Source organism: Balaenoptera musculus, chromosome 7 (genome assembly GCF_009873245.2).
Source record: "Balaenoptera musculus isolate JJ_BM4_2016_0621 chromosome 7, mBalMus1.pri.v3, whole genome shotgun sequence".
In the NCBI taxonomy this organism is placed as follows: Eukaryota; Metazoa; Chordata; class Mammalia; order Artiodactyla; family Balaenopteridae; genus Balaenoptera; species Balaenoptera musculus.
The window spans coordinates 49,883,912-49,902,357 of record NC_045791.1 but is presented as its reverse complement, the minus strand read 5'-3'; the positions used below and the strand labels follow the sequence as shown (position 1 = coordinate 49,902,357).

At 40.0% G+C, this 18,446-nt stretch overlaps 1 protein-coding gene across 1 annotated transcript in view; it reads left to right on the top strand.

Moving 5' to 3' along the window:
• STK39 (serine/threonine kinase 39) overlaps nucleotides 1-18,446 on the top strand; it is a 301,651-nt gene that overhangs the window by 188,166 nt on the left and 95,039 nt on the right. Inside the window, 2 exon segments of the mRNA XM_036858821.1 lie at nucleotides 4,679-4,741; nucleotides 6,496-6,563. Coding sequence (XP_036714716.1) covers nucleotides 4,679-4,741; nucleotides 6,496-6,563 — 131 coding nt within the window.

Sequence of the window (18,446 nt, the reverse complement as noted above, 5' to 3'; positions counted from 1 at the left end):
GGAGAAGACTGAGAAGGCCAGGGTTGGGTATTTGCCAGAGGGACATTGGGTAGATGTGCCTGGTACTGGGCCGTTTTTGGAGATAAGAAATTCCGGTGTAAAATGTAAAGTTCCAGAGTTACACCACTTGTCTAATGAGATTCGTAGCCAAACTTAGTGAGAAATTGGTCCTAGTGTGAGAAATTGGTTAGTGTTCTTAACCTGGTTTTTAAGAAATAGCCTTGCAAAGTATTTGTCACCTACTAGTAATTATTAATTTGTAATAAGTAAATAATTCATGCTAATTTCATTTATTTAGTATCTTATTCCACTTGGATGGTGGAAGCCAGTGGAGACTAAAGGTTAATAATATAACAATAATAATGAAGTTAGTTAATTGGACAAATGTTTAATCTGGGCCTGATTTCCCATGGAGCTGCGTTAGGCACTGCGGCATTGTGGGAATTATACAAAAACACAGAAGAGGGCCTTCTCTCCAGAAGCTGCTCATCTCTTTGGGGGTAGGGCTTGGGAGTGGTATTTGCAAGGACAAATACCAAATAAGTGATATTTCTTAGGTAGGGTTTCCTAGTTGATACAGCATCCTAGCTTATATAAAACCTTTCAACTATTATCTCATTATTGATTTTTTTTTTTTTTTTTTTTTTTGCTTTACAAAAAATTTTCATTGTCGTGGTTTGATCTTCTTTTTGACCAGTGATTTTAGAATCCTTTTGTCAGACTCCAAAATAATCAGTGCATGTCTTATAATTCTTTAAGCAATTTTTATACCTTAATTTTTTATATAAAAGTAAAATTGACTTTATTTTTTATTCTTTTTAAATTTATTTATTTTATTTATTTATTTTTGGCTGCGTTGGGTCTTCGTTGCTGCATGTGGACTTTCTCTAGTTGCAGCAAGCAGGGGCTACTCTTCATTGCGGTGCGTGGGCTTCTCATTGCAGTGTCTTCTCTTGTTGCAGATCACAGGCTATAGGCGCGTGGGCTTCAGTAGTTGTGGCGCATGCACTCAGTTGTTGTGGCTCGCGGGCTCTAGAGCTCAGGCTCAGTAGTTGTGGCGCATGGGCTTAGTTGCTCCGTGGCGTGTGGGATCTTCCCGGACCAGGGCTCGAACCTGTGTCCCCTGCATTGGCAGGCAGATTCTTAACCACTGCACCACCAGGGAAGCCCTGACTCTATCTTTAAATTCACACTTTCTTTTGGTTTCATTTAAGTGAGGAGGACATTTTCCAAGGCTTCTATTAAGGGACCACTCGGTTTAGAGTAACCCTTCTGTTAGGCGTCATGAAAACATGGTTTGCAATCCTGGCTCCACATCAGAAAAACCAAAAGTTTTAAAAATGCAGATCCCTAGACCCAGCAAATCAAATTGTGACTTGGTGGTTTGGGGTGATGTCCAAGGTGACTCTGATTTTTAAAAAGCTGTTCATATGATTCTGATATGTGACTAGGATCAAGGACCCTCTGACTAGGAAAACCACACCAGTCATTCTGAATCCAGAAGTCCAGACTGGAATCCAGGAAGATTGAGTGCTGCAAATTCCTGAAGATTTTTTAAAAATACCTGCCTATCAGAAGTCTAAAAAAAAAAAAAAAACCCCAAAAAACAAGCAAACAAAAAAAAGCAAAAAACGATTAAGACATTTCAGAAATCCCTTGGAAAAGTTGTCCTTATTTAATCAAGTGTAATGGTGCCAGGTGGGAAGGTTTGATGACAGAAGCCCTGTAGGGCCCATGGCAGGTATATTGAAGAATTTTGTTGTAGAGTCTAGGCTAGGTTAATTGTTTCCCAACTCTGATATTTTGTTCTGAGGAGAAAATACATTTGGTGTGGATTTAGGTTGAGTGAATTTTACCAGAGCTTAGACACAATGTGGAAGCTAAATTCATTGCTTATGTTACTCAGTGCTATTGCTGGGTGATTGTTAAAACTGCCTTTAGCTTTTTGAAATTATTTCTGATGACATTGTGTTTTCCAGACGCCTGTCAGCTCTCATGTTGTCTTATACGCATTTGTAGTTGGAGGCAAAGATTTGATTTCTCCCTCCAAATTGATTGTACTGGATCACAGACGGCTTTTACTTGATGCTTTTATGATGTCACTTTCTAAAAGGTGTTCTTATTGCAGGTGACTGGCTTTCCAACTGGTTGTGGTTAAACTTAGAATCTTCTGTATTTCTGAAAATGAACCTTTTGTTTTGGAGTAATTTTAGGTTTACAGAAAATTTGCAAAGATAGTGTGCTCTGTAGGGTTCCCGTACATTCCTCATCCATGCTCTTTTACCGTTAATTTCTTTCGTAGCCCTGGCATGTTTGTCACAACTAAAAACCATCAGTGCTCCATTACTATCTGCTACATCTCAGATTGTATTTGTATTTCATTAGTTTGTCCCCTAACATCCTTTTTCTGTCCCACGATCCAATCCAGGATAACACATTGCATTTAGCTACAGTATTTTTAAAAATAGAAAATGAGAAGATTAGATAGAGCACTATGAAAAATTAGAAAGTGGATGTTGTCCCTTTTTTGTCTCTGTTCCAAGATCCTTTCCTTTCACTCAGTCCCAGAGGCCTGTCTCCAGGGCCGTGTCCAACATTAATCTGTTATTCTTCTCTTCCCCTCCTATCAAAACACCCATTCTCTCAAGTATCCTTCTTAATAGCAAACTGTTTAAAATTTTTAAAAAATTCCAATAGACAAATTTATATTATACTGTTAATGAATGACAGCTGCTTAATGTGTTAGGTTTCTTGTAAGTTTTTACATTTAAAAATGCATGCCCAGAAGTCATGCCCTAAACTGATAGAATGGGGTCCATAATGGTGAAATTTGGCAGACTACAGTGGTTGTCAAGGAAGATGTTTTGTGCAGGGAACCTCCCTCTCCGCCACTCCTGTGCATCTCTGCACATTTCCTGCACCAGTGGGAGCCGGAGACTGGTTTCTTCATCACGTGCAGGGTTACACCTACACAGTGAGGTTGCACGGTAATAGGTCTCTGTGCCCCTAACTGTCCGGGAGTAAGGGACAGGGCATGAGATGGGCCTCCCCAGGGGAAAGAGAAGTTGTCACCTCTAGTAAATGCCATTAAGAATTTTCCATATTACAGACCTTCTTTGACTAAAGGTAGGATATTCTGTAGGTGATGTGATGTGGCTTTTGGTAGTATCTCAAACCTTAATTAAGAATGAACTTATTTACAAAACAGAAACAGACTTACAGACATAGGAAACATATTTACGGTTACCAAAGGGGAAAGGGGGGGTATAAATTAGGAGTTTGGGATTAGCAGATACACACTACTATATATAAAATAGGTAAACAACAAGGTGTTACTGTATAGCACAGGGAACTATATTCAATATCCTGTAATAATCCATAATGGAAAAGAATATGAAAAAGAATATATATATGTATAATTGACTCACTTTGCTGTACACCAGAAACTGACACAACATTGTAAATCAACTATACTTCAATAAAAAATAAAAAGAAAAAATTTAAGTTTAAAAAAAAAAAAAAGGTTGTGGAATCAGTCTGAAAAATTCTTTGCAAGAGATCATTTGGGGTAGGCCAAGGCCCTCTGGCTGGTTAATGAACACAGGTTGTTTGTTCTTCTAACATAGTCATTTTCCCCCAACATTTTAATATGAAAAACTTCCAAAATATTGCAACATTAAAAACATTTTATAGTGAACATCCACCCAGCAATCACCTGGATTCTGCCATTACTATACTTGCTTCATCTCATGCACAGCCATCTATTCATCTATCGGTCTATCTTCGTTTTCGGATGCAATTCAAAGGAAACTACAGACGTGGGTATACTTCCCCTTATTTCTTCATTACTAACAGTTATTTTCGCAGAATCACAGAGAGTAAGAATTTTACGCTCTTAAACTTTAGAAAACTCTTGCCACAAAGAGTTTCTGATGACTTCTGATAATTTTAGAATCGATAGTAAGTTTAGGGAATAATATATATTTTTCATTCTTTGTTGATGTTGTTTCTCTTTTAGTTTGTCTTTCAAGTTTTGTTCCAGGGCAGAGTTCACAAAAGTAGGACTTGAGGCAGAAATATTTGGGGTATCACATTAAGGTCAGGTTTCCAGCTTGGAGAGAAAAATATAACCTATTACTCTAGCTTTTCTTTTGGGGAAAATGTGTTTTAAAAATCCAGCTACCCTTATATATTTTTGAAATCCAGTGCTGTGAATAAATTGTTCAAAGTAATGATTAAAGGGACAGGTTGTGCTAATCCTAACATCCTTTCATTAGGGGGCCCTTAACTTGAGATGAAGTTGTGTGACAAGAAAAAAAAGGTCGTTGGGCATCTTTCTGTTATCAGGTTTAAAATATCAAATAGTCCCTGCCTTTTTAGCTCGGTGGTTCTCTGAAAGCCTAAGGATCACCTGGGGCACTTATTAAAGATACAGATTCTCTTCTGTCTCCATGAAATTCTGAATCATAGGCTGGGTGGTGCCCCGGAATCTTTAACGTGTGTCGTAGGTGATCCCAATGCAAGTAGTCAAAGGACCACACTCTGGGAAATGGTGCTTTAAAATTACTTAAATTATTTAAGATTTTTGTCTCTGATAACTGAGACTTACTGTAACCACACTGACCTTAACGTCTGATTTTGGTGTTCTTACGTGCTGTAACGGTGGCTCTGTTAACAGATCGCGGTGAACGCCAGCAGCATACCCAAGCAGATACAGTCCCTGTCTGTGCAGGACTCTCAGGTACGTTTCTCTGCCTGTCATTTACGTTGTAGACAGATTTTCTTTTTTCTTTTAACAAAACCTGACATTTTAGAAAGATAGACAATATCAGGGTGGTGCTTCCAAAGCAGGGGCTTGTAAACACTCTTTTTTAATAAGTATGGAGAAAAGAGGACTGTCACTATTGACTGTGATTTTCAGGGCCTCCAACCTTTAAATGATAGGTTCAAGAGCAAGAACTGATTACCAGACTGCTTCTGAAATTGCTGGTACTGTGAGAAATGAGAAAAGGGAAAGAAAATGACTCACCATTCTGCTAGATTCCAGCCACAAAACATTATAGTTAATTGACACTTTTCTTTTTTGTTCCTGGTTGGATTTCTAAACTGTTTTTATAATTCTTTTATCACTGAGTTTTATGGGCCAATTTATCTCTACAACTCGCCTTGTAAAAATAATAGTCCAGTGACTGTGAAATGAATTCGTATTAAAAGTTATATGACAGAACACGTGTGCCACGAGTTGTGTCGGGCGCTGATGAAGGATGCTGAGCTCTCCAGGGCAGGGGCTGTGGACATAGAACCGGAGTGCAGGCCCCCGTTCTGGTTTTGCTGTGTAATTAATAGGCAAGCCCTTCAGCTCTCAAAGTGGTTATACCGTCAAGTATCACCAGCCGGAGGATCACATTTTCCCTCCAAAGCTGCATATTCCACTTAAATTTATTTCTATTCTACCTGATCCGTATTTTATGAAACAGCTGTATGCAGAGGAGATAGAGTGATGGGATTTCATGATTGCAGGTCAGACATCTAGTCCTTGACCCTTATATCTTTTATACCTGAGGAAGCAAAGATTTGCAGAGGTGAAGTGGCTCAGCCAAGGTTGCACAACTACTTAGAGGCAGAGCCTTTACACTGTATTGGGCAACTCAGTAAAACACCTTGAAGTAAACTGTAGGGATTGGTTGAATGACAAAAGGAAAGGGAGGAATAACAACAGGTCAGAAGGCAAAGAGTAAAGGAAACAGGAAAAGGGATTAGGATACCTAGTAGTAAATAACATGGTATAGTTTGACTCATTTTCATATACATTGTTTTGCTCTCCCAGGAAACTTTTGAGGCAGGTATTATCCCCGTTTTGTAAATGAGAAAATAAGTCCGGAGAATGACTTGCCCACAGTCGCATAGCTGGTCAGTGGCACAGCCGAGTCTTGACCTAAAATCCGTTGTTTTTCTACTCCAATAGGAATGTCTCATGTCCAGGAATTGGTAGGAGTAGGGAGAGGCTGTGTAGCAGAGGCAGTCATGACTGATGATCTATGTTCAAGGAAATAGACTCTAGGGGAGAAAGGCGAGAAAGGTAAACTGTGGCCTCACCTACTAGGTCCCTCCATCCTCTGCATCATGAGGGTTAAAGTGCCCCACCTTTGTGCATCACCAAGGCCCAGTCGGTTCGGTCCACGGCTCGGGTTGCAAGGCGCCCCTCTAGATGGCTGAGCTTTCCTTGGACTTAACCGCTGCTTATACCAGTTGTTCCTAGGGCCCGTCCTCCTACTGAGGCTTTCTATATGAAACATTTGAATCCACAGTTGTGATGGGAAGTAGACACCATTCTAGTGTTCACACAGAGGTCTTATGTGGGCAAATAAGACCTGCATGTGTAAAGACCTAGATTTGAAATTTCCAGGAAGAGAGGGCTCTATGAGTCAAGGGCTATCATGATTGTATGCATTTATTTCCCCGAGTTTATAACAGTTTGCTGTTTTGTTTTTAAAGGGCCTACTCAATGCTAGTGAAGACTACAGAGAAGCTTCTTGTGCCGTGAACCTAGTTTTAAGATTAAGGTAAATAATATTGTTTATTTTGCATCACTTTTCCTACATATAGTACAATATTCTGATCTCCTTCCTTAGCTTTTCATAATATTAGCATAAAATAAAATTGTTACCTTGTTTGATCTCCCCAAATAGCCTTTGGGTGCTGTATTCCCAGGACTAATTGCTCTCTTCTAGTTGCTTCCTCAAGAAGAATAAGAAAGAAAAGCACCATGTGAGTGTATCTGCAGGCTCACTGTACCCTTCATTAAGTTTTTTTTTTCCTTGCCTTTTCTTCCTTGGGTTTTTCTTTCTCTTTTTTTTTCTTTTCTTTTTTTTACAATGTTAGATCACAGTAAGAGATTTTTAATGAGTTTCTTTCTCACTTCAGCAGTCAGTCTCTGACAGAAATAAACCATGCTTGTACGACAAGTTGCCTGTTCAGAACATTCTTCAGTGACAGGTTTGATCAGCCACTGTGGAGAGATGATAGATATATTATGAAAGAACCCTCAGTCTTCCAGGAAATGGATACAAATATGGTGCCTGACAGTCTAGTCTTTGTATCTAGTGAATGAAAGCTTTCTATTTCAAGGATTTTTAAAAATAAGGTCAATTTATTGTATATTCTTTGTTAAGAATTTGGAATCTTAAGACAAAAGAAATTTGCTTGAACTTAATTGTAAATAGCTGAACTTACCAGGTCAATCACTGTCACATTTTTTTAAAAAAATTTTTATTGGAGTAGTTGCTTTACAATGTTGTGTTAGTTTCTACTGTACAGCAAAGTGAATCAGCTATATGTATACATATATCCCCTCTTTTTTAGATTTCCTTCCCATTTAAGTCACCACAGAGCACTGAGTAGAGTTCCCTGTCACATTTTTGAAGGCATTTTCAAATATGTTCTCCTTTGACAATTAAACAAATAGAACACATGGCTAATGGGCCTTTTTCAGAGCCGTGGCTATAAAAGGTGGATTCATTTTCAAGGTTAGTTTCCAGCCCTCTGAATTATCATAATCTGTCAGGGTAGATTATCTTCGCCATAATCACCCCTTCCTTCTGATGGTCACTTACAATCTGCAGTGCATTTTCCCGTATTTACCATGGGAACCTCACAGTGACCCTTGCTGCCGTTTAATTCAGAGTTGATTTCCAAGTCAAGATGTGAAATTATTACAAGACTATTTTCCTTATATTTGAAAGTAACCTTGCTTGTGATTCACAGTTAGTGTATTTAACAGTCTCCAAAGAATGCAATAGCCCTTTCCCTTTTCGTTTGACTTTGGAAACAGGTACTCCTTTTATTTTTCACTTGTTCATTTATTCACTCATAAATATTCACCGATATTTCTGAGAAAGCAATTCTGCGCCGGGCTCAGTGTTTGTCTTTGAGACGCAAGGGTGAGTGAGACTACGGAGGTTACAGGCTAGCCCGCTGAGCAGGCAGTGTTGGAAGTCACCTTTAGAACCCAGTCATCCAACCTCCTACTTGACATACGCAGGAGTCTTTTCTTCAGTGCCCCTGCTGGGTGTTTACCCAGCCCCTGTGCATACTTCAGTTCACTCTTTTTCCGCGATCACCTCTGTGATACTGAAAAGCTTTAATTGCTATGTCCTCTTGAAGATTTAGCTGACCTTCCTATTCTGGGCTCAAATTCTGACCCTTAGAGCACATATCAGGTTCTCTGGATAAGTCTCCTGAAGAGTGTTAAAATGCATACTTTGAGCCTTATTTCCAAATATTGTTTTGCTCTAGGTACTGGGACAGTATAAAACAGTTGCATTCTCTCATTTTTCTGAGAGCCGTTTGTTGTTTGCCAGGCTTGCTCTTCTCCTTTCCTAGGCAAAACAGCAAAAGTAACTTTAGCCTTGCTTCTCACGGTACAGTTCTGTATCCCCCTCCCAATCATCCTTGTTTACTCCTAGTGACTTTTAGTCTGCATCTGCATTTGTTACCCTTTTTCTCATGGGCTTAGGCGGTGGTTTTCCTGAGTTCATGGCTTGGGTCACTAGTCTTAAAAGATTCTCCATGAAGAAAGAGTTCCATGTTCAAATAAGTTAAGAAACAACGGGTAGTATCCATCTATTACACACACACACACACACACGCCTTTTTTTGGAAATCACAAGGAAGATTAACATTAAAGGTTCTAAGAAGTTCTGCAGGAGAGGAATTTGTTTAACTTTGTTTACTCTAAGACCTCTTCAACTTCAGAACTCTTTTCATGGTATTATTTTCCAGTTTAACCTTGTCCCTTTTAAATGGAGCACCCATATTTAAATGTAGGACTCCAGATGTGATCTGAGCACGCTAGAATACAGTAGTTAGATCATGTGTTTTTTTGCAATTCACACTCTGTTTCTCCTAAATAGAGAAATTTATAAATTTCTCCTAAATCAGTCCAAGTTTTCATTGCCTTTTGAAATATCTGCGTAATTTGATGATGAATTTAGCATGACCCAACAGTCAAACAAAAACCTCTGATTGTGTTTTTTCCATTTGAAGGGCTACCAAGGCTGACTCTGAACTGCAACTTATGTTTTAAAACTCTGTGTACATCTTAGCATTTGTCACTATAAGAATGGACCTGGTGGTTTTGACTCATTGCTCGCCCACCGTACATTTCACTCCTGACTGTCAATGTGTCATATTAGTTACAATGTTTGTATATACGTCCCTTGTCAATTTGATGACCCTATCTTTTGCACCTTTATCCAGAACATTGATTATCGTGTTCAACAGTTCACGTAGGACAGAGCCTTCTGGCATCTGTTAGAAACTGCTCACTTTCTGAATGGCTTTCAATAATTAACTAGTATTTTTTGGTATAGTTGCTCAATCAGAAACAAATCCTATTGACTCTACTGCCTTTTAGTCAACATTTAACTAACTATTCAAAAGGCTATCATAACAGGATCCATTAAAAGTATTTCTGAAATTAAGACATATCAGTGATATTTTCAAAAAATGGAAGTGAATTTTAGTATAACTTATTTTTAGCAAACACATGTTTATGCCTAATTGCTTATATGCATCTTTTTTGTTGTTGTTAAATGTTTACAAGGTATTTGTTTAAATTCGTGTTTTTTTTTACATTTGAGAACTCATGAATCTCTCAGAGTATGTTGTTGGACTCCTTTAAGGGCAATCCTTGTACAGTTGTGAACGGTGCAGGGGTTAGGAGCACTGACTCCCAGCGAAGTTGAAAATCTGCTTATAATTTTACAGCTGGCCCTCTGTATACACAGTTCCACATCTACAGATTTAACCAGCCGTGGGCTGTGTAGTCCTGTGGTATGTATGTATTGAAAAAAAAAAAATCCTCATATAAGTGGGCCTGCACAGTTCAAATCCCTGTTGTTTCCAGGTCAACTGTACTTTAATTTGAGAAATAGCCTTTAAAAGTTAACAGTTAAAAGCTATTAAGTTTTGGGGGTCACCCTCTGCTGATGTAAACGTAAGCAGCAGCTACTCTCATTCATCCTATAGATATTTATCAAGCACCTACCTTGTGCATGGCACTGTTCTAGGCCCTGTGATGCAATAAGGGAAAAAACAAAAGACAAATTTCCTGCCCTCCAGGAGCTTACATTCTAGAGGTAGGGAGAGGAATAATTCAAATACGAGCATTACTGATATGATATATCAAGTTCTCTGAAGGAAAAGCTGCATCAAGAGGCTAGAAAGTCTGAGGGTGCTGTTCTGTATTAAGGAAGGCATGTTAGTTTTCTATTGCTATGTAACAAGTTACCACAAATTTCGTGGCTTAAAGCAACCTCCATTTATTATCTCATAGCTTCTGTAGGTCAGAAGTCTGGACACGGCCTACTTGGGTCCTCTGCTGTGGCTCACCAGGCTGCAGTTAAGACCTGCTCACCTGGAGCTTGAGGTCTTTTTTCAAGCTCACTTGGGCGTGGCCAGAATTCAGTTCCTTGCAGGTGTGGACTGAGATCCTCGGCTCCTACAGGCCACCCCACTCCAGACAGTTCACAGCCTGACTTTGCTTTTTTCAGGGGCAGTTGGAGAACATTTCCCCTGCCCTCCAAGGGCTCAGTCCCTCTGTTAAAGGTTTTTTACCTAATTAAGCCAGTCTCATCTAGAATAGTCTCCCTTTTGATTAAGTCGAAATCAACTGATTTGGAACTTGAATTACATCTGCAAAATCCCTGCACCTTTGTCATAAAATATAACTTAATCACAGGAGTGACAGCCCATCATATTGAAAGGTCCGGGTCACACTCAAGGCAGAGGATTACGTAGGGCACGTACACCAGGGGACAGGAAGGTTGGAGGCCATCATAGAATTCCACATACCATAAAAGGGCTCTCTAAATAAAGGGATAGTTGAGCAGACCCCTGACAGAAGTGAGGAACCAAGCCATGAGGTTGCTTGGAGGAAGAAAGTTCTAGGCAGAGCAAACAGTGATTGCAAATATTCTGAGAAGGAAGGATGTTCTAAGTAGTTATAGAAACAGCCAGGGAACCAGTGTGGCCAGAGTGGTGGCGGGGGCGGGTGAGGTCTGAAGGTTAGCAGGGGCTGAATCATGTAGGGCCATATAGCCTGTGGTGAAGACTTTGGATTTCACTGTTTGTGGATGGGAAACCGTGGTGGAAGGTTTGTGAGCAGAAGAGTTACACCATCTGAGTGAAATTTTAAAATAAGTCCTGCGATTGCTTTATGGAGACTAGACCATATAGATACCATTCAGGGTGGAAGCAGAGGGCCCATTGGCTGGCTATTGCCCTGGCGCAAAAAATGATGATGTGACCTGGACCAGGGTGGGAGATAATGGAGGTGGCGAGCGATTATCAGATTCTGGATGGAGGAGAGAGGACTTAAAAGGTTTGGGCCTGAAAATACGGATGAATGGAGTTGCTGTCTTCTGAGATGAGGAGGGGAGCTGGAGTTGCAGGTTTGGGCAGAATCAAGAATTCAGTTTTGGACAAGTTCAGTTTGAGTTGTCTAGTGGAAATCTATTTCGTGATGTCAAGTAGGCATTCAGGTACACGAGCCTAGATTTCAAAGGAGATAAATTTCTGGGCTAGAGAGATAAATTTGAGAACTGGTGCATACGTTTTTTAAAGCTATGAAGTCATATGAGCTCACGTAGGGAGTGAGTGATGGTGAAGAGTTCAAGGTCTTGCACACTCTCAGGTGGTGCATGGATGAGGAGCAATCAACAGATTGGTGAGGAGAGGCTGGTGAGGTCGAGGAGAGATGGTGGTCCTGTAAGTCAAACAGAGGAAGTCTCAAGAAAGGAGGAGTGAAAAGCTGCATCAGTTGTTATCAATAGATCAAGTACAGTGGGAACTGGGAATTCACCATTGTGTTTGGCAAAATATCAATACATTCTTAACCATTCTTGACCTTGGCAAGAGTTATTTTAGTGGAGTGGTGGGGACAAAAGCCTGATAGAACTGGGTTCAGGACAGAGTGGCGAGAGAAAACATAATGTAACAAAGATAGATGACTTGTTAGTATGGACAACTCTTGCTAGAAATTTGCTGTACAGGGGGAGCAAAGAAATGGGGTGTTAGCTCAATGAGAATATGGGATGAAGGGAGGGTTTTTGTTTTTAAAGTATTGTTTAATGGAAATGATCCGATAGAGAAGGAAAATGGAATGAGAGACGGGACATTGGTAAGCCTGATGCCCTCAGCTGGGTGGGAAGGGATGACGCCCAGGTATCCATGTAGATGTCAGCCTTAGACAGGAGAATGGATAGATGTCTGTCTGACATTGCAGCCGCAGTGATGGAAGCGCAGGCAGAGGTGCAGGGAGCTTGGTGATTTGGGGTATGGGCTCGTGGAAGTCTTCTTCTGTTAATTCTCTTCTCTCAGTAAGATAAGGAATGTCATCATTGAGAGTGAGGAAGGAAAAGATGTTCAACGTTGGAGAAATGAGGAGATAATTGTGTAGGAGAGCTGGAGCGTCAGTTCACCAGGGAGATGCGATAGGATGAACAGGCTGCACCGGTGATCACTTGAGGTTAGAGATCGTGAATTTAAAGTGAACCAGTAGCTTGTTCCCTGAAATGGACATTATCCTGATGTCCCAGAATATAAGTGCATGTGAGTGTGATCATCATCTAAATGGAAACAGAGCATTTAAAAACATTCCTAGAGGGTTCTATGAACACACCCTTGCAGGCCCCAGCTTTAGAATCACTTTTTAAATCATGAACAAACATGGGTCATAGAGTTGCCCTCAGTGGTCTCTTGTGTGCGGGGTGGCAGTCTCCTGGCCTCTTCTTTTACCACCAGCACCCCCTCACAGGGCCAGCTTCTCTTAGAACTTTCAACGTTACATGCTCACTGAGTATCAAAATCTGCCATCTAGTGTTGGTCCCTGCCATACAATTTCTTCACACCCCAGTCCCCATTTGAAACTTACTCTGGATCACTTGTACCAGCCTGTGTGAGAGGAAGCTGGAAGGTTGTTCTGGCCAGTGTTGATCAGATTTAGGCAATCCATGTGCTGTTTTGTACCCTTTTCATTCATTTCCATCTAGACCACAAGATTCTGACATGTGTATATGGTACATATATAGACACATATTTATATACATACGCAAACATATGCATATACACACACACACACACACAAATATCCCCTCGCTCTGTCCTTGTGGATCACTGGTCCAGACAACACGTGGCTATTGGGTGTTAGGAAACAGTGTGCCTGCCTTTCTTATCCCCTGAGGCCATCTAGGCATGACATGCATGTGTATCGTGCTCCAGGCTAGTGAGTAGACATCGGTTCAAGCCAGCATTTCACCAGTTGTTAACTAATGCTGTTTGGGCGGCCGCTTTCTCCACCTCTTGGAAAGGTCACTCTGACTTTCTTTTTGACATGGCATTTTATAGACCTACCTGCTAGGAATATGGCTTCCTTCCCCAAGATGCTGGGTAAACCTCACCTTCATTCTCTAGGTAAGAAACTGGGAAATACTTTTCACCATGCCACATTCTAAAAAGAAAAGACAAATACATTTTAGCTACAAGTAGTATATTTATTTCTCCATTTCTCATTTCTGGTGATCATAGGCAGAAGACTGAGGAGACAAAGGCTAATTTCTTCTTTGAAAAAATACAGTATTGCTTTAACTTGCTTTTAAAACTGATCTGTTATATGTAAGGTTGGAGAAAAAGGATTAGGCCTTAGATCTCCATGTTAAATGCTGGACATAGTTAAAATGTAGTTTTTTCTTTTTCCATGTATGTACTTTTCTGCAGATATTCTCTTGTCCACTGTGTGTATGGTAGTGTTGTCAAAAAAAATGAGTGTCATAAATTTAGGTACAAGATAAGGAAATCCTCTTACCTCTGAGGAGAAAAATACCACCTCACAAGTGAGCCACCTCGTAATTTATGTAACTGTCTGTAGATGTTATTACAACTTCTGGTTTGAGTTAGGCATTGCACAAATATTTTGTCATTAGTATATTTTTCATAAAATAGAATAGTCATATTTGACATAAAACATGTTTTTTTAGAGTCAGGCTCAGTGAGTTGGAAAAATGATAAACTTATCAGTTAAATTGTTAATTCCTTTGTGTTGGATGCCGTTCATGCTTTGACAGCGCAGCCCCGTGGGTCGCAGTTAGTTCAGCTGAAGGCAACTGTGACAGTTATCACACATAGATGCTTTGGTCTACCCCATCAGTTTGCTAATAATGAATTTACTTAGTTATTATGTAGCAAGATCATTAGACCTTGATGGGCCAATTAAAGACCCTAGACCAACAAAATAGTTTTCCTGTTTGTGGGGGATAAGGATCTCTGGAATAGGATATTTATTTTACAGAAATCCTTTAGCATGGCAGTATTACTTACCTTGACTTATTATTTTAGTTTCTCTATTAAAAGGTGAGCTTAGATATGGGTAAACTGTAGACTTAGTAAGTTATAATTTCATAAAGAAAGCTGAAACTGCTAAAAAACAATGTTGTTCACCATTTTAGCATTAGTATGCCTGAATTCTAATTCCATATTATCATCATTCAGGAGGGATTAGAATTCTTAAATGATACTCTAGTCTGTAAAATCAGGTTAACCACATAATTCTAGTCAAGTGGTTGGGGGGCTTGATTAATTTTTCCCCCAAAGGTTAAATAGTGTAGTCATAGTGACCAGTTGTGGCAGTGCTTTTTAGTACATGGTCTTTTTTTCCCCCAACAAACTATTTATTTATGGCTTTCTTTGTGCAAGGCTTTGTTGAAAATCCAAAGATGAATATGACAGGGTCTCTGCACTCAAAGAGCTTACTGTGTAGGCGGATAGATCAGACCCTGCACAAATGACTCTAACACAAGGTAGAAAGTGATAAATGCCGTAAGAAGACGGATGAAAAGAAGAGCTATGGGTAGTTAAAGGAAGGTGAGAGCCCTTTTGTCTGAATGTTACCTTTGGATTACTTGTTCCCATAGTAACCAGTGTTTATTTTTTTCAACATCCACGTTTTGCGAAGAGTAATGGTTGGGTTGAATCCAGGGGCAGTGACAGGCTGTGGTCTTTGGTACAGGCCTTATCAGACTTAAATGATTCCTGAGGAGACTCTGTTTTTCAGTAGAGTGGTATGTATTATTATGTAGGTGCCAAGTTATTAGAAATACTGTTCTTTATTATGAGAAATATTTAGCATTTAAATTTTTGGAATGTTCTCCTCTGGTAATTTCCTTTCCTCTGAGAATTGGAGTCGCTGTTGTACATCTTGGCTATATTGTGAGTGAGATCCTTTAGAAAGATCAGGTTCCTACAATGGACCAGGCACCGTGATAAGCACTGTGTAGGCTTTGTCGTGTTTAATCATCACAAAACCTCTGCAACGTCGATGCTGTTGTTACTGACATCTCACAGGTGAGAGCCTAAGGCGTAAAGTCCTGGGGGTTACTTGTCCAATACCTTCCAGCTCAGATGAAGCAGAGACGGGTCTTGAACCTGGGTCTGTTGAGCATTCTGGTCCTTGCTCTTTACCGCTTGACCCCGTGGCCGTGCTCTATTCAGTTCCGTTCTGAATGCCATTAGAAACCCATGTACTTTTAGGATTGTTACATTTACCTGTCTTCTCAGTGACATTTTACCTAAGTATTCTTTTAACAGCGTTTCCTGATATGCCCATCGTTAAATATTATGACAGGAATACCTGAAAATATTTTAGAGGAGATACTAAAGTTGATGATGAAAATAGCAGTCAGCGTTTGTAGTGTCTTACAACTTTAAAAGCACGGTCACATCACTTGCCTGATTTAATTTTTCCTTTCATCCTATGTTTGCTGCTCACAGGTGAAAAAGCAAGATCAGGGATGTTAAGTAACTTTCCTGCAGTCACAGAGATAGTACACTTAGGCTGGAGACTGGGTCTTCTGATGTTAATCCAGTGTTACTGGTGGTGTGGTATAGGTAGATGGTATAAGTAGAGATGATATAGGGTAGTGCAGGGTGTAGATCTTTTGCATTTACAAAATCCTTCTGCTGGTGAACATGCTAAAGGAAGGAAGATTTGTATTCAGAAAAATTTGGTAATGCATGAGAAGCAAAATAGAAGAATTAAAAGCCATTCATTGTGAGATAATGTCCTTTTCTTTCTGACAGTGGAGCAAGCAGATGTTTTCCAGTGCAGATACTTTCAGCAATAGGGAATGTATAGAGTTCTGTATTTTCAAGCAATATATGGTCGTCTTAGAAATTTAGAAAGTCAAAGTAAATTAAAAGAAAAGAACAAGAAATAAAATCTTCCATATCTCACTACCCAGAGATACATCATTACTAGCCTCTTGACAAATATTCTTCTACTCTTTTCTACACTTACGTTAATAATGTTATAGTATAAATATTTTATTTCACAAAACACATAATGTTTTATGGTCTGCTTTATTTAGTAATGTCTTTGATATCTTTTCATATCTATGAGTATAAATCCACACAGTCCTTTTGGATGGCTTCTTTATATTTTGACTGAGTGTGCCAAAACATATTACTTTAAAAGTATTATTTGATATTTACGGAATTCCCAGTTTTTCAGTATGGCAGTATTTGAAACCTTATATGTGCAAAAATGATGATTTAAAACTGCCCAGTAGAAAAATCCCCTTTAGCATTGGATTTTGACCTCGCTGAAATGCTCTCAGACTTCGAGAAACCTGGAGATACAAAACTGAGTAAGCCCAGTATCGAAGCACATGGGGATTCTAGGGTCTGGTTGTGGCACTTGGGTCCGCAAGAGGTGTCCATGTGGCAGCTGACACTGCTTCCTTACTCTTTGTTAGGGCTGAGTTCTTAGGCACTGCACTGAGAAGCCACCAAAATGAATGATTCCTGAGTGTAACATGCTAACAACAGTAGAACACAAACACCGAGTTCCATTTTGCAGCCATTCTTTTGGGTTCTTCTCTCCAGTGCATGTTCTTTAAGAAATCCTCCCTTGGCTGCTTGCTGTGAGCAGCCTGGGGTTAGAGGAAGTGACATGTGTGTGGGACATAACTGTTGGAGGAGATGACAGATTGCCTTTATTCTCTTAGAGCCTTACACAGTGCCTAGCATGTGATAGACCCTTAATACATGTGTATTGCACAAGTGCCAACTGAATGATTCTTAACTAAAGGCATTTTCCACAAACTTTGAATATCAAGATGCCTCACAAGATTTGTATGTATGTATGTATGTGGCTAAAGATGTTATAGTGGAACAATAGTTTTTGATGTTATAGTGGAGATGTGTACAAAAAATACTTCTTTACTAGATTTCCTCTACAAAAATTCCCAAGTGAGATAATACTTTAGGTATAATCTATTTTAGTTTTTAAAATACATACGGACTCCATGCTGTAAGAATTGCAAGATGGTTTCTGTGGCAGAGATATGAACAAAGTCCTGCTGAAAGAGGATCCTTACAGGAGCATCCTCTGCCCTTCCTTTGCATCCAGCTTGGATTACTTCCTCTAGGGTTGTCACCAGCATCCATTGGCCATACCTGCCTCTGGGTCTCAGCACCAGGTCTCAACTTGTGAGTTTTGAAGTGTCGGTGTGTTACGCTTCTTCCTCCAGACCCCTCTCTGGTAGAAGTTTCCCTATTAAAAAGTCTTCCTGAGTCCTACAGGCAGCTTAAAGGCGGCAGCTGGCGTGTCTCTGTGGAGCTCACGCACAACTGCAGCTCTGTTGCAGAATGTTTTCAGGGCAGCTGTCATCTAACCTCGGAAGGGCAGTGGATTGTGCAGTGTCACGTGACCAGTCACTATCGGTGCCAAGAATAGAACCCCAAAATCAGCCTGCAGAAGGGTAGCCTCCTGGCCGTCCTCTCTCTCACCGTAAGTTCCGCCGTGCTCTGGCCAGCAGTCAGTCTTACTTGCTGGACCAATTGTTTGGTCACGTTTCTGGGACTTTCACGTCTCCCCTGAACTCTTGCATCTTTCTCATGAGCTTTTGTAATGTCATCGAACAGATAGGCATGAAGAGAAAATGTCTTAAAATAGTGGGTACCTGAAGAAGATTTGGTGTCATTTAAGTCAGTGTTAATTACCTGATACCTTGGCTGGCAACAGCCCGAAATTTTAACAAACACCTGAGTGTTTTAAGTTATCCTTTCTGTCACTTTGCAGAGGCCGTCTCTTATCCTTTTTTATATTCCACCTTTCCTAGCTGCTGATGACATAACCTGATGCTCTTAGCATTCTTAAAAATTCTCCTTTCCAGTTTTATCAGGGAAGGTTTTCTCTTAGGACGTGTCCTCTTGATCAGAGCTGAATAATTCTGAGGTCTGTTTGCAAAGTTATGTCAGTTACCATATCCCTGGAGATAATGAGTGGTGAGATTTCTTCCTCAAAATGTTGAGTCTTGGAAAACAACAAGCATATTTCAGTTTGGGGGCTTTCTCTGCATTAACTTTTCTTTCCCCATTGAAACCAGACT